Source organism: Sus scrofa, chromosome 2 (genome assembly GCF_054392235.1).
Source record: "Sus scrofa isolate SSC_HxYL_T2T_F1_AM1 chromosome 2, Sscrofa_HxYL_maternal_Yorkshire_Landrace_v2.0, whole genome shotgun sequence".
In the NCBI taxonomy this organism is placed as follows: domain Eukaryota; kingdom Metazoa; phylum Chordata; class Mammalia; order Artiodactyla; family Suidae; genus Sus; species Sus scrofa.
Window position 1 is genome coordinate 18,633,966 of NC_139384.1, and position 16,999 is coordinate 18,650,964.

The 16,999-nt window shown below is 37.9% G+C and overlaps 1 protein-coding gene across 4 annotated transcripts in view; it reads right to left on the reverse strand.

The window, feature by feature from the left end:
- CSTPP1 (centriolar satellite-associated tubulin polyglutamylase complex regulator 1) overlaps positions 1-16,999 on the reverse strand; it is a 206,858-nt gene that overhangs the window by 102,036 nt on the left and 87,823 nt on the right. For all 4 annotated transcript variants that reach the window (XR_014836291.1, NM_001244835.1, XM_005660916.4 and 1 more), the window contains 1 exon segment: positions 6,577-6,707. Coding sequence is in view for 3 of the 4 variants with exons in the window: in NM_001244835.1 (NP_001231764.1) it covers positions 6,577-6,707 (131 nt within the window). In the remaining variant the exon portion in view is untranslated.

Genomic DNA, 16,999 nt, shown 5'->3' on the forward strand with positions numbered 1-16,999 from the left:
TAAGTAGAGGGAAAGATTAAAGTTATTGGAGGTACAGAGGGGACAGATTTGAGGGGACATCAATTGCCAATGTTCTTTCTGGAGAAAAGGTTCTGATGAAGGACACAAAAGTGAAAAAGAAGAGAAAATTAGGGATAGAGAAGAAACAGGTAAAATGGGAGCCAAGAAAACAGGAACTTGAGGTTGAAGGTTATTTAATGACCACATGGGGTTTCCAGGGAAAATGATAAGAGGTGAGGCACTGGTGCGATCAAGTGAAGAGGAGGCCTCAGGAGTGAAGAGATCCCACCCAAGGGTTTTTGTTTGTTTGTTTAAAAAATTACAAAAGTAACACTGCTCTTTAACATTTCAAACCAGACAGCCACCCCACTCCTGCAGTAAGCACCATTAATCCTCACAGAATGGTTTTTAGTGATGAGGATGAGGATTAGTGACAAGCAAAATCAAGTGGAAGTTTGCGGCAATTACACAGAGAAGTCAGACCAAAAGCTTTATTCAGCCTAAAATGTCTGGATTTTCTCTTGAGAGCACTTCACCCACCATAACATTCGAGATATATATATATCTGCACCCGTGGCATATGGAAGTTCCAGGGCCAAGGAATGAATCCGAGCTGCAGCGGTAAACTATGCTGCAGCCGTGGCAACCCTAGATCCTTTAACCCACTGCACGGGGCTGGAGAGCGATCCCATGCCTCCGCAGCGACCACAGAGTCACTGCAGTTAGATTTTTTTTTTTTGTCTTTTTTTTTTTTTTTTTTTTAGCTATTTCTTGGGCCGTTCCCGCGGCACATGGAGGTTCCCAGGCTAGGGGTCCAATTGGAGCTGCAGCCACCGGCCTACACCAGAGCCACAGCAACATGGGATCCGAGCCGCATCTGCAACCTACACCACAGCTCACGGCAACGGCAACGCTGGATCGTTAACCCACTGAGCAAGGGCAGGGACCGAACCCGCAACCTCATGGTTCCTAGTCGGATTCGTTAACCACTGCGCCACGACGGGAACTCCTGCAGTTAGATTTTTAACCCACTGTGTCAGAGCAGGAACTCCAACATTTGATATTTTAGAAATAAAGAGGTTTTCATCATCTGATCATACATACCCACTGCAATTCCCTGATTCCTAAAATGTGAACTTTTTAAAAGCAGGGATTTTCTGGAAGTTCCCTTGTGGCCCAGTGGGTTAAGGATGGGGTGTTGCTGCAGCTGTGGCACAGGTCATGACTGTGGCTTGGGTTTGATCCTTGGCCCAAGAACTTCCACATGCCAGGGGTGCAGCCAAAAATAAAGTAAAATAAAAAGCAGGGATCCCCCCATCTCTGATTATCAGATCACAAACTTCATAAGAGCAAGAATTTCTAACTCACTCACTGCTTGACCCCTATAGCTGATGCGTAATTTTATTGAATGGATGACTATACCTAGACTATGAAGACAAGACTACAGTAAATTCACAGAAAAACATAAAAGGTGAAAGAAAAAAAAAAAAAAAAAAGGAAAGGAAAAAAGGAGGGGAGGGATAAAATTGGAAATATTTTAGCTTCTGGAACTCATTTTTGACTCTTCTCTCCCACACCCTATACTCAATCAATCAGCAAGTCCTGTCAAACCAACTCCTTAAACAGTTTTTTATCTCCATGGCCACTTCCTGTTTGATGGCAATTGTCTCCTCTCTGGTCTCTGGTTTCAGTCTTACTGCCTGCCTTCCACTCTTTTCTATGATTGTGCCAATGTCATATGAAAAAATACCACACAAATTGATAAGATTCTACTGACTGTGGGATAAACTCTTTGGAGCACGCAAAGCCCTTTGTTATCTGGGGTAGCACCCATTCAGTCAGTCCAGCAGAGCTGGTAAGAATGTGGCCTTTGTGAAGACTTATGTTTGAACATAAGCTGTGCTACTTATTAACTATATGGCCTAACCTCTTTCTCACTTTCTTCACATATAAAATAGGATAAAAATCACACCAGCTCATGTTTGTTGTATGGACTAAATAAATGAGTACATGTATAGCATTTTGCTTGGTGGCTGGCACAAAATAAGCATTTAGCATCATTTTCTGTTGCCACATGGTATTTCTTACTATTTCTCAAAGGAACCATGTTGTTTCACGTCATCATACTTTCAAAAAATCTTGTTTTTTCTTTTTAGAATGTACTCCTCCTTTGCTTAACAGCTTTCTACTATTCCCAGAGCCACTCTAATTGTCTTTACTTCTTTATAGCCTTCCTCACCTTCTGCAGGAGGAACTATTTCTTCCCTTGTGCTATCAATAAATCTTATACATGGCTTTACTAATCACATATACTCTATGGAAACCACTTCTAGGTTACTGTTTCTTTTCCTAGAATGTGAGCTCCTTGAAGGCAAGCACTGGCATTAACGTATTTGTATTTTCAGCATCATAACCATTTGATGAAGAACACATTGAAAACATAATACTGTCTCTAGTCAACTCTCTGGGTTCCTTGGCATTGGCTTTGTCATTTACTAGTTGTGTGACCTAGACCAGTTATTCGTCTCTTTTTTTTTTTTTTTTTCAGTTATTTAAGTTTCTAAATCTCAGTTTCATTTTTTGTGCAAAGGAGATAATAAAAGCATCTACCTAATACGAAGGACTGCTGTGAAGAAAAATGAGATAATTTACATAGGAAACACTTAATAAATATTAACTGCTATTATTATCATTATTTTCATTTCTGATATTATATGTCTATGTCTAGAAATTTCATTTGGATATTTCTAATATCTTCCATTTATCTCCTATTCACATTTTCCTTTACATACTTGAGCATATTTATATTACCGAAAATAACTGTTTAAAGATCCTTATTAGCTAATTCCCTCATCTCTGTCATTTCTTATTTTGTTTATTTGCTGTTAAATTGATCTTTTTCTTCTTGATTCAGTTTTGGCAGTCTGTATGTCTCTAGAAAGTTGTGCATTTTTTCTAGGTTGTCAAATTTGTTAGCATATAATTGTTCATAGTATTCTCTTGTTTTTTTTGTAATTCTGCAGTATCCGTTGAGATTTCTCCTTTTTCATCTCTGTTATTTCTGAGTCAGTGTTTCAGAAGCATTGAAAATTGATTGATTTTTTTTCTTCTGGTCATATCTTCCTGCTTCCTAATTTTCAGTCTCTCTTTCCTTCTTTCCTTTCTTTCCTTCTTTCTTTCTTTCTTTCTTTCTTTCTTTCTTTCTTTCTTTCTTTCTTTCTTTCTTTCTCTCTCTCTTTCTTTCTTCCCTGCTTCCTAATTTTCAGTCTCTCTTTCCTTCTTTCTTTTCTTCCTTTCTTCCTTTCTTTCTTTTTTTGAGGGCCACATCTGCAGAATATGGAGGTTTCCAGGCTAGGGGTCTAATTGGAGCTATAGCTGCCAGCCTACGCCACAGCCACAGCAACGCCAGATCTGAGCCATGTCTGCGACCTACACCACAGCTCACGGCAATGCTGGATCCTTAACCCACTGAACGAGGGCAGGGATCGAACCTGAAACCTCATGGTTCCTCATCGGATTTGTTTCTGCTGCACCACGACGGGAACTCCTGCTTCCTAATTTTCAGTTGGATGCCAGATTTTGTGAATTTTATGTTACTGAGTGTTGGATTTTGTCGAATTTCTTTAGGAGTACCAATTTTGTTCTGGTATGCAGTTACCTGCAGATCAGTCTGTCTTAAGCTGCTGAGGACTCTATCCAATGCCCTGTGTATTTTGAGGTTTCTCCACTCCAGCTGGTAGAACTGTGAACTCGCCCTGTGAACACTCCAGGAATTGTCTGGCCTACTCTTTCCTGGCGGTTCTTTTTCCAACCCACACATGTGCAGAGTTCGTAGCCAAAGACTCAAATACCTCCTTGTAGTTCTCCTGAGCTAAGTCAACAACACCCTTCTCTCTAGTACTTGGCCCTGCAAATACTGGCCACCCTGGCCTCCCTAAACCCCAGTTTCTGCCTCCTCAACTCAGGAAGACTGCCAAGCTCTTTCATGATCTCCCTGTACTGTCACTTTGGCAACTGCCTCTCAGGGACAGGGTTCCACATTACTGTTGGTCCAACGTCTGAAACAGTTGTTTCAGATACTTTGTCTGATATTCTAGTTGTTTACAGCAGGAGGACAATTCCCTTGGTGGGTACTTCTTCATAGGCAGAAGACATACCTTTCATTATTTTATTAAATGGAATATACATATTCATTGGAAATAGCACAAAGTTTAAAACTAAATTCATAAATTGTGAAAATAGACTGTGGACAAAAGCTCTTTTGAGCCAATATCCCTGAAGAGAAGTAAAGATTTACTTCAAGGGAATTTCAATCTTTGCCAGACTTGGAAAATTTAGATTAATTTTTCTGTACTGAAAGAAATACAAAAGTGAGAAGTTGAATTTTAAAGGCTTATTACATGTGAATAGATCTTTTTGCTTCCAAGAGTCTAAAGTCACTTTAATCTTCTTGAGGTTATTTGAAATTGAGACATAAGGAAATCAGCATCATTCAATACTCAGTCATGCAAAATGACACTGCATCTCTGTGCTTGCTAGAAACTGGAATAAACTATTTCTTGCCAGAAGGGATCAGGTCCTTAGTTTTCTACAGGTGGCCTTACTTTTAGACATGTTATATTGGAACTCTGCTCTTCTTTTGCGACCTCCCAGAAGAGTTAGTTTCCTCTTGATAATGCTAAAATATGTACATGATGTTCTAAGGAAGCTATCTGTAGGAGAACAATATAACGGCAGCTCCACTGAGTAGAGTCTGGTACTTGGCATTCTAACTGAGAAAATGAGGCTTAATAAATACTTTCCTTTGGAGCCTTGCCTCTGAGTGTTTTTGCTCATTCTGGATTAAAATTGGGGACTGACACATTCTGGGACAGAGAGATGGTCTAATGTTTCCTGGAAGAAACTAAGAATATATTAAAACTATTTAACAAAAGATTTTAGGATCACCTAGATACAAATGTTGCATCTGGTCTTAAGAAATCAGAGACTGATTAAGAAGCATTATAATAAGTATCCAGCATAAAAATCTAGATCCTGTCCATGGCACAGGAGAGACAGGGAAAACTTGGAGCTGCTTCTTCTCAGCAGCTGGATGAATCACTGGCAGCTGCTATAAGAGAGATAAAGAAAACCACATCTGCTTAGAGTCGGCTGCTATATGGATCCCTTATGATAGTAAATAAATTATTGAAGAGGCCCCACTTCTAAGTCGGGAAAAGAATTAAGGATATCTGAAGACTGTTTTCCATAGTTATCTCCATGTGGTATTTCACAGAAAGCAGCTCTAGCTGTATGCACAATCCTTCAATACAGCAAATATCAATAAGTATTTGCTGACTGATAAAGGGACAGAGAAAGGATTAGGAAAGATAGGTTCTGATGAAATAGTACAAAATTCACCTATACATTCACAGATCCCAGTTTTGTTTATGTGGAGACCAATGAAATTGTTTTTCTGAGCTAGTTCACTTAAAATTGAGTTCATATTAATTTTCACATGCTAGTCATATATTTTGTAAGGAAGATGATGCTGTTATTCTCAGTACAGCTGCACAATAGTGTAACTGAGATAAATGCTCCCCAGAATTACACACCAATGATAGAAATAGTATATTAGTAAATCTGGGTTCTATTTCCAACTTTGCTACCAATCCACTGTGCGATCCTTCTGCAAGTTACACAATTTCATTATTTATAAGATGGGTGCAACAATACTTACCTTATTTCTTACAATAGCGAAATGATCTAATAAGAAACCAGGTAGAAGGAGTTTTAGCTAAGAAGTTTCAGTAGCTGTATATAAAGTAGCAGTAGCATCAATTATAGAAGGGTGGGGATCTTGCAAATTCAATGAAAGCAGGGAGCATATCCATTCACTTACTATAACATTAGCACCAGCACACAGCAAACCTACCAGAAATATCTGTTGTGTGAATGAGGAAATAGCTTAGGCTTCCCCTACTTTAAGTTAGGATTTTATAAAAACTGTCTGAAAGGTATTTAATATTTATTTGGAAAACCACAAAATATGAAAGTGGGTATAAGAACAGGACCTTGAAAACAGATGTGAGCAAAGACAGTCTAGATCGGAAAATTCTGGAACAATTTAATCTATTTTAGTATTCTGAATATCAGAATCTAGTGCCATTTTTAAAAAATAATCTCTCAATAGGGTCTTTTACTCTTCATCTCACCAAAATAAAATCTCAATAGACACTTTTGATCAGTGTTTTTCTTAATATTTTCCTTTTTATAATCAAGATGTTGAACCAACAATATGCAAACTGATCCTCAGTTTCATTTATTATAAAACTGGAATTATAGTATCTACCACAGGGATGTTGTGACTATTAATTGCATTACTACACATAAAGTGCTTAGAACCACACATGGATCTTAATAAGTATTATCAGGAATACTGATGGTAGTATCTCTCACGCAAGACAGACCGCTCTTTGAAAGTAAGGTCTTCCTAGAGCCTTGAACAGCATGCACTCAAATAGTATTTATATTGAGTAAAAGAAAGAAGTTTGGAATGAATAAAGGAAGTCAAGAAACAAATTTGGGAAGACTTACCACCATTTTTGCCCACAGTTCGGAAGCATCTCCAAAAGGCCCGTAAGAATGATGCCCTATTGTGAGGGGTGGCTTGGATGAAGCTGAATTCCCGAAAGAGAATGTGAGTTCCCTGACATACACTGTTGAAACTGCAAAGAAAAAAATCAAGAAATAATCATTAGATGGATAGTTATAGAAAGCTGGGATTAGAATAAAAAAATCAAGAATATACAGAACCACCATCCAAAAGGAGAAAAGTCTTAGATAAAGTCCAATTCCTATGAGGAATTCTCTTCACATAACTATATCCCTTTGAAAACTCTTGGAATCCAATTCCTCTGAGTGTTTCCCACTATATATATAAAACTTCCTTAGTTTTATATATACACACACACACACAAACACACACACACACACACTAAGGAAGTTTTAACCAGTTACTAGAGCATCACATATAGAGGGAAATTTTTGTCTTTAGCTGTTTGACACTGGCACTTATATCTTTTTGGAGAATATTTCTCCCTCTAACCTATTTGGAGTTAAAGTTCCTTAAAGATACTCTTTGTATTCTAGCTGCCTTAAGAACAACATTGCTTATGGAGACATAATTGGATTGTCTGTTCCAGTTTGAGGGTAGTGTTGTATACCTCTCTGACAGTAACTTTAGAGGAAAATCCATGTGCCAAAAGATATTAAAGGTTCCAGACAGACACTAAAGGCAAATAAGAAAAACACGGGTATTGCTGAGGGGGAGGGAGAGGGATAAACTGGGAGTTTGGAGTTAGTAGATGCAAATGATTGCATTTAGAGTGGTAGGCAATGAGATCCTGCTGTATAGCACAGGGAGCTGTATCTGGTCACTTGTAATAGAACATGATGGAGGATGATGTGAGAAAAAGAATGTATATGTATGTACACATGACTGTATATATATATATATATATATATATATATATATATATATATATACACATATGACTGGGTCACTTTGCTGTACAGCAAAAATTGACAGAACATTTTGTAAATCAACTATAATATAAAAAATAAAAATCTTACAAAAAAAAAGAAAAGTGAAAAACAAGGGTAGAAAGTGGCCCCTGAATGAAAATATCAAGCAAAGCCCTAGGGCCCAAGTGAGTCATTGTTTAAGCTGGGCTGGGGAAGGGGAAAAAATATACTCCATTGCCTTTGGGTTCTTCTGCCAAAGAAAGAAAGGCTGTAGAGCCTGTTGTAATCTAAAAATGGAAAATCCACCAAAGAATAGGCAATTATTCAGTAAATCATCACTACCAAAGGCAGACTTCTGGTTCCAGAAAACTCCTAGAGTCCCTGACAAGTAAATCATGAGTGGAAAGTATGTTAATCTTTGTGGAGAAGCAGACATTAAACTGAAGATGGAAAGCAAGAGAGGGAAAGTGATAATTCCAAATGCCACTTTTTATTTGTTTACCATTTAAAGAGGGAAAAAATTCTGAACCTCTGAACTGAACAGGAAAAAATTTCAGGAGCCATCTAATCCATTTTCCTTTTCCCTGACCAAGTTCAGAGGGAAGTGTCTAACCCGCCTTTAACACAGCATATATTATCATTTATGATAAAATTAGCCTCTTGCTGTTAATACTAACAATGTTTGTATAAAAAAGCAAATTATATACCCTTCTTCCACCATGGAAAACTAGCAAAGAAGTCCAATTTTGTTTTTGCTTTGGTCGTGCCCAAGGCATGCAGAAGTTCCCAACCCAGGGGTAGAGTCACAGCAGTAACCTGCCGCCATGGCAGTGACAATGCTGGATCCTTAACCCGATGCGCTACCAGGCAACTCCAAAATCTACTTCTAAGACACTATGAGGAAGTATGAGGACATATCTGGGAAAGAATTAGGTTAGAAGAGAGATTTTTAAAAAGCAAGGAAAGTGTTAACCATGTAGTTTGCAGTGCTGTTGTCTTAAGTACAGGAAAATGAAAAATAAAGCAAATGAGCTGTTACAGGTAAATGGAGCAGGCTACATTTATAGCAAATGAAGTCTAAAATGATAACATTCTAGCCTAAATTTATGAAGCTACTCAGCAAAGAATTAGTCCCAAAATGTGCTTTATACCCTCCAAGGGAAAAAAATTGGTGTCTAGGTCATGGTTTGGGCTGTAAAGGAATTAATACTAGTAAAATTATATCTGCAGTGTAGCTTTTTAAAATATCTTTTATTAAACTAGGGAATGATTTATACATTGGAGAATCTAGTTGAGCCTCACTGTACATATAAGTAAGAATATACACAAAAATTTATAAAATAGGAATTTTATACAACAAACTAATAGGATAAAGGCATATAATATTGAATATAAAAAGATTTTTTTCTTTTTATAGCCACACCTGCCGTGTATGGAAGTTCCCAGGCTAGGGGTCAAATTGGAGCTGCAGCTGCAGGCCTGTGCCACAGCCACAACAATGCTGGATCCAAGCCGCATCTGCAACCTATGTCACAGCTTGTGGCAACGTCAGATCCTTAACCCACTGAGTGAGGCTGGGGATTGAACTTATATCCTCATGGACACTATGTTAGGTTCTTAACCTGATGAGCCACAATAGGAAATCCTGAATATAAGATTTATAATTGTATTTACACTACTGCCTTTAGATAATTCATACCAATAAAATTCACATTTAATTAAAAATAAAATAATTAGAAGCATCCGATTAGGGTGGCAGCTGTTCAGTATGGAGATCATAATCACTCTCTTAAAGAATTAACAGACTATCTTAATGTAACTAGTGAAATTCTTCCAGATAAGATGGCTGCAAGGAAAGAGCAGAAAATGCAAAATTATTCAAAGCTTTACTCTCTTAGACCTGAAATATCTTTTTCCTACCTCCATCTCTTAAAGTTCTATTCAGTCTTTGGAGCTCCCATCGTGGCTCGGCAATAATGAACCCGACTAGTATCCATTAGGATGCAGGTTTGATCTCTGGCCTCACTCAGTGGGTTGAGGATCCGGTGTTTGCCATGAGCTGTGGTGTAGGTTGCAGATGCGGCTGGGATCCCAAGTTTCTGTGGCTGCGGTGTATGTTGGCAGCTGTAGCTCCGATTTGACCCCTAGCCTGGGAATTTCCATATGCCACGAGTGAGGCCCTAAAAAGACAAAATAAATAAATAAAATATTAAATAAATAAAATAAAGAAATATTCTATCCAATCTTTTAGGACCATCTCAAATACCATGTACTGCAGGAGTCTTTTCCTGATTCCATCTGCCATAGCCAATTCCCATGATACCTCACTTACAACTTTCTAATAGTACTCCCAATTTTCTGGCTTATTTTAGACTCACTGGGCTTATTTTCTCTATTAGACTCTATAAGCAATTGGGTTGTACCATCTTTTATATTATCTTATCTAAAACATAGTAGATACTGCTTATCTAAAACATAGTAGATACTGCTCCATAAATATCTGTGGGAGTTGATTTAGAAAGAAGAAAAAGAGATGAGTAATACCAGGTAGAAAGTATCAGGATTTACAAGTGATACTCAAAGTCTATATTTTATGACCTTTTGAAAAGTCCAGGACTTGGGTCTGATATTAGTATTGTAATAGCGCAATCTTTCTTTGATTACCATTTGCTTGGCATATCTTTATGCTTTAAATTTCAATCTTTTTGGAATTTTGTCTTGAATATTTCTCTTTAGTATATAGCTGGATTTTCTTTTTTACCCAAGCTTACATTCTCTGTATTTTAGTAAGCTTTTTATTTATTTATTTATTTTTATTTTTTTATTTTTTGTCTTTTTGCTATTTCTTGGGCTGCTCCTACGGCATATGGAGATTCCCAGGCTAGGGGTCGAATCGGAGCTGTAGCCACCAGCCTACGCCAGAGCCACAGCAACTCTGGATCCGAGCCGCGTCTGCAACCTACACCACAGCTCACGGCAACGCCGGATCCTTTAACCCACTGAGCAAGGCCAGGGATCGAACCCGCAAGCTCATGGTTCCTAGTCGGATTCGTTAACCACTGCGCCACGACGGGAAGTCCAGCTCTTTATATATTTAATTAACTTCTGCCATCTTATTTTGACTTTTTTTTCTTTTCCTATTTTTTAGTATGTTGATACAGTTTTTGAAAACTATTCCCCTCTCATTTGTTTGGAAGCTATGACAGACTCTATAATCCTTTAGTATTTCTCTTAAATGTAACATACGTATTCAGCTACATATTTTTTTCTTTTTCTTTTTTTTCTTTTCTTTTCATTTTTAAAATCTTCTTAGGGCCTCGCTTGTGGCTTATGGAAGTTCCCAGGCTATTGGTTGGATTGGAGCTGTAGCCGCTGGCCTACACCAGAGCTCACAGCAAAGCCAGATCTCTGACCCACTGGGCAAGGCCAGGGATTGAACCCACATCCTCATGGATGCTAGTCAGATTCGCTTCTGCTAAGCCACGATGGGAACTCCTCTTTTCTTTTTTTAAATTAAAGTATAGTTGATTTACAATATACTTTATAGTTGATTTACAGTTCCTTCAATTTCCGCTGTGCATCAAAATATAGTTGATTTATAGTTCCTTCAATTTCCGCTGTGTATCAAAATGACCCAGCCACCCATATACACCCATTTTTTTTCTTTTTCCATCAAGTTCTTACCCAAGAGACTAGATACAGTCCCTGTGCTATACAGAAGGGCCCATGATGCAAAAATCCTCAACAAAACATTAGCAAACTGCATACAAATATATATTAAAAAGATTATACACTATGATCAAGTAGGATTTATCCTAGGGATCCAAGGATTCTTCAATATATTCAAATCTATCAATGTGATACACCACATCAACAAACTGAAAAATAAAATCCATATGATCATCTTAATAGATGCAGAAAAAGCCTTTGACAAAATCCAACACCAGTTTCTTTTTTTTTTTTTGTCTTTTGTCTTTTGTTGTTGTTGTTGTTGTTGTTATTGCTGCTATTTCTTAGGCCGCTCCCGCGGCATATGGAGGTTCCCAAGGCTAGGGGTCCAATCGGAGCTGCAGCCGCCAGCCTACGCCAGAGCCACAGCAACGCAGGATCCGAGCCGTGTCTGCAACCTACACCACAGCTCACGGCAACGCCGGATCGTTAACCCACTGAGCAAGGGCAGGGATCGAACCCGAAACCTCATGGTTCCTAGTCGGACTCGTTAACCACTGCGCCACAACGGGAACTCCCCAACACCAGTTTCTGATAAAAACTCTCCAGAGAGTAGACATGGGGGGAACTTCCTCAATATAATAAAAGCCATTTATGACAAACCCACAGCTAACATCATTCTCAATGGTGGAAAAACTTCAAGCATTTTCGCTAAGATCAGGAACAAGACAAGGATATCCACATGTTATTCAACATAGTTCTGGAAGTCCTAGCCATGGCAATCAGAGAAGAAAAAGAAATAACAGGAATCCAAATTGGAAAAGAAGTAAAACTATTACTGTTTGCCGATGACATGATACTTACTATACCTAGAAAATCCTAAAGACACTACCAGGAAACTGTTAGAATTCATCAATGAATTTGGTATAGTTGCAGGATACAAAGTCATACACAGAAATTGACTACATTTCTTTTTTTTCTTTTTTTATTCCTCAATGAATTTTATTACATTTATAGTTTTACAATGATCATCACAACCAAATTTCATAGCATTTCCATCCTAAATCCTCAGTGGACCTCTCCACCCCACAACCTGTCTCATTTGGAAACCATAAGTTTTTCAAAGTCTGTGAGTCAGTATCTGTTCTGCACAGTTCACTGTGTCCTTTTCTTAAATTCCACATGTAAATGATAGCATATGATGTTGGTGTCTCATTGGCTGACTGACTTTATTTAGCATAATAATTTCTAGGTCCATACACATTACTTCAAAAGCCATTATTTCTTTCCTTTTAATGGCTGTATAGTATTCCACTGTGTATATGTACCACATTTTCTTTATCCACTTCTCTATTGATAGGCATTTAAATTGTTTCCATGCCTTGGCTATGTATATAGTGCAGCAATGAACACTGGAGTACATGTGTCTTTTTGAGTCATTGTTTTCTCTAGATAGATGCCCAGGAATGGGATTGCTGGATCAAATGAGAAATTCACTACATTTCTATATACTAAAAATGAAAGATCAGAAAGAGAAATTAGGGAAACCATACCATTTACTATCACATCAAAAAGAATAAAATACCTAGGAATAAACCTACCTAAAGAGACAAAAGACCTATACTCTGAAAACTATAAGGTGTTGATGAAAGAAATCAAAGATGACACAGACAAATGGAAAGATATACCATGCTCTTGGCATAGAAGAATCAATATAGTCATAATGACAATACTACCTAAGGCAATCTACAGATTCAATGCAATCCCTATCAAATTACCAATGACATTCTTTAACGAACTAGAACAAAACATTTTATTTATTTATTTTTAATTACTCAATGAATTTACTACATTTATAGTTGTAAAATGATCATCACAATCCAGTTTTACAGGATTTCCATACCGTAACCCCAGTGTATCCCCCTACCCCCCAAACTGTCTCCTTTGGAAACCATAGGGTTTTCAAAGTCTGTGAGTCAGTATCTGTTCTGCAAAGAAGTTCAGTCTGTCCTTTTTTCCAGATTCCATATGTCAGTGAAAGCATTTGATACTGGTGTCTCATTGTATGGCTGATTTCACTTAGCATGATAATTTCTAGGTCCATCCATGTTGTTAAAAATGCTGGTACTTCGTTCCTTTTAATGGCTGAGTAATATTCCGTTGTGTATATATACCACATCTTACTGATCCACTCCTCTGTCGATGGACATATAGGTTGTTTCCATGTCTTGGCTATTGTATACAGTGCTGCAATGAACACTGGAGTACATGTGTCTTTTCAAGTCATGGTTTTCTCTGGACAGATACCCAGGAGTGGGATTGCTGGGTCCAATGGTAGTTCTATTTTTAGTTTTCTGAGGAATCTCCATATTGTTTTCCACAGTGGTTGCACCAATTTACAATTCCACCAACAGTGTAATAGGGTTCCTTTTTCTCCACACTGTCTCCAGCACTTACTCTTTGTAGACTTTTTAATGATGGCCATTCTGGCTGGTATAAGGTGGTACCTCATAGTGATTATGATTTGTATTTCTCTAATAATGAGTGATGTTGAACATCTTTTAATGTGTTTTTTTGGCCATCTATATGTCTTCTTTGGAGAATTGTCTGTTTAGACCTTCTGCCCATTTTTTGATGGGGTTGTTTGTTTTTTTGGTATGGAGCTGCAGAAGGTGTTTATAAATTTTGGAGATTAATCCCTTGCCAGTTGATTCATTTACAAAGATTTTCTCCCATTCTGTGGGTTGTCTTTTCATTTTGTTTAGGGTTTCCTTTGCTGTGCAGAAACTTTTAAATTTAATTAAGTCCTGTTTATTTTTGTTTTTACTGTCATTACTCTAAGAGGTAAAACATTTTAAAATTTGTATGGAAACACAAAAGACCTCGAGTAGCCAAAGCAATACTGAAAAGAAAAAATGGAACTGGAGCAATAAGGTGCCCTGTCCTCTGACTATACTACAAAGCTACAATCATCAAAACAGTATAGTACTGGCACAAAACCAGAAATATACATCAATGGAACAGGATAGAAAGCCCAGAAATAGACCCAAGCCTATGGTCAACTAATCTTTGACAAAGGAGGCAAGAACATACAATGGAGGAAAGTTAGCTACACATTTTTTAAAATGTCAAATTACTTATCTTTATCACTCTCCAAAACAAGGGCCAAAGTACACTTTAAATAACATATCAGCACTCTTCTCATCTTCTGATATTATTTTCTAGAATTTGAGTTGTACCTTTTTTAAAATGAAAAACTTTTTTATTGTGGTAAAATAGATATAATACTTATTTTAACCATTTATAATATTTATCATTTTAACCACTGTAAGTGCACAACTCAGTGGCATTAAACATACTCACAATTCAGTGTAACTCTCATCAACCTATAGCCCAAACTTTTTCATCATCCACAACAAAAACTTTATCCATTAAAACAAACAAACAAAAACCCTCCCCCTTTGGTCCTCCTCCCAGACTCTGGTAACTTTATTATTATACTTTCTGTCTCTGAATTTGCCTATTGTAGGTAGCTCATTTAAGTGGAATCATAAACATTTGTCCTGTTTCTGGATACTGCACTAAGCATAACATTTTCAAGGACCATCCATGCTGTGGTACATATAAAATTTTATTCCATTTTAAAGCTGAATAGTATCCCATTGTATGTATATGCCACATTTTGTTTATTCATTCATTTATCAATGCACACGAGTTGTTTCTACCTTTTGACTATTGTGAAAATGTGGCTATGAACTTGGTGTATAGTATCTGTTCAAGTCCCTCCTTCAATTCTTTTGGGTATATAACAAGGAATGGAACTGATGTATCATACAGTAGTTCTATCTACGTCTAACATTTTGAGAAACTGTCAAGATGTTTTCCACAGTATCTGCATCATTTTACACTCTCACCAATAATGCACAAGGGTTCTAGTTTCTCCATATTCTTACCAATGTCTGCGATTTCCCCCAACTCTTTTTTTTTTTTTTTTAAGCAGTCCTTCCAGCAGGGATGAAGTGGTATCTCATTGTGGTTTTGATTTGCATTTCCCTCATGACTAATGATGTTGGACATCTTTTCATGGGCTTATTGGCCCTTTGTGTATCTTCTTTGGAGAAATACCTATTTAAGTCTTTGCCCTTTTTTGGAATTGTGTTGTTTTCTTGTTGAGTTGTAGGAGATCTTTATATAATCTAGATATAAATCCCTTACTAGATAGGTGATTTGCAAATATGTTCCTTCAGTCTGTTGGTTGTTTTCTCACTTTCTTTTTTTTTTTTTTTTTTTTTTGTCTTTTGTTGTTGTTGTTGCTATTTCTTGGGCCGCTCCCGCGGCATATGGAGGTTCCCAGGCTAGGGGTTGAATCGGAGCTGTAGCCACCGGCCTACGCCAGAGCCACAGCAGCGCGGGATCCGAGCCGCGTCTGCAACCTACACCACAGCTCACGGCAACGCCGGATCGTTAACCCACTGAGCAAGGGCAGGGACCGAACCCGCAACCTCCTGGTTCCTAGTCGGATTTGTTAACCACTGCGCCATGACGGGAACTCCTCACTTTCTTGATAGTATGTTTTGATGCACAAAAGTTCTTAATTTTGATGAAGTCCAGTTTATGTTTTTTCTTTTGTTTTCTGTGCTTTTGGTGTCATATCCATGACATCATTGCCAAATCAAATGTCATGAAGACACTGAATTGATTTACTCAAAGAGCTTTATAGTTTTAAGCTCTTAAGTTTAGGTCTTTGATGCATTTTAAGTTAATTTTTATATTAAGTATAAGGTAAGGGTCCAACTTCTTCCTTTAGCAGACGGGTATCCACTTTTCCCAGCACCACTTAATGAAAGACTTTTTGAATAATCCTTTTCCCAATGAATGATAGCCTCGGCCCCCTTGGTGAAAAATCAATTGATCTTACATGTAAAGGTTTATTTCAGGGCTCTCTCTTCTCTTTCAGTGGTCTATAGGTCTGTCCTTATGCCAGTTCTTTACTGTTCTAATTGCTGTGGCTTTGTATGACGTTTCAAAGTTGGGCAGTTTGAGCCCTCCATCTTTATTCTTCTTTCCAAGACTGTCCTTGTTATTTGGGGCCCCTTGCAGTTTCGTATGAACTTGAGGATTGGCTGTTCCATTTCTACGAAAAAAGCTATTGGAATTCTGATAGGGATTGTGTTGTATCTGTAGATTGCTTTGGGTAGTTCTGTCATCTTAACAATGTTAAGTCTTCCTATCCATGAACATGGGATATTTTCCCATTTATTTAGTTCTTCATTAATTTCATTCAGCAGTGTTTTATAGTCTTCAGTGTGCAAGTCTTTCACCTCCTTGGTTAGGTTCATTTCTAAGTACTTAACTCTTTTAGATGCTATTGTAAGTGGAACTGCTTTCTTTATTTCTTTTTTTTTTTTTTCTTTTGTCTTTTTGCTATTTCTTTGCGCTGCTCCCGCGGCATATGGAGGTTCCCAGGCTAGGGGTCAAATCGGAGCTGTAGCCACTGGCCTACGCCAGAGCACAGCAACGCGGGATCCCAGCTGCGTCTGCAACCTACACCACAGCTTAGGGCAACGCCGGATTGTTAACCCACTGAGCAAGGGCAGGGACCTAACCCGCAACCTCATGATTCCTAGTCGGATTCGTTAACCACTGCGCCACGATGGGAACTCCGGAACTGCTTTCTTAATGTCCTTTTTGGATTGTTGATTGCTGGTGTATCAAAATACAACTGATCCTGCATCTGTGTATCCTGCATTTTTGCTGAATTCATTTATTAGCTCTAATAGCTTTTTTGTGGGTTCTTTGGGATTGTCTATACATAGGATCATGT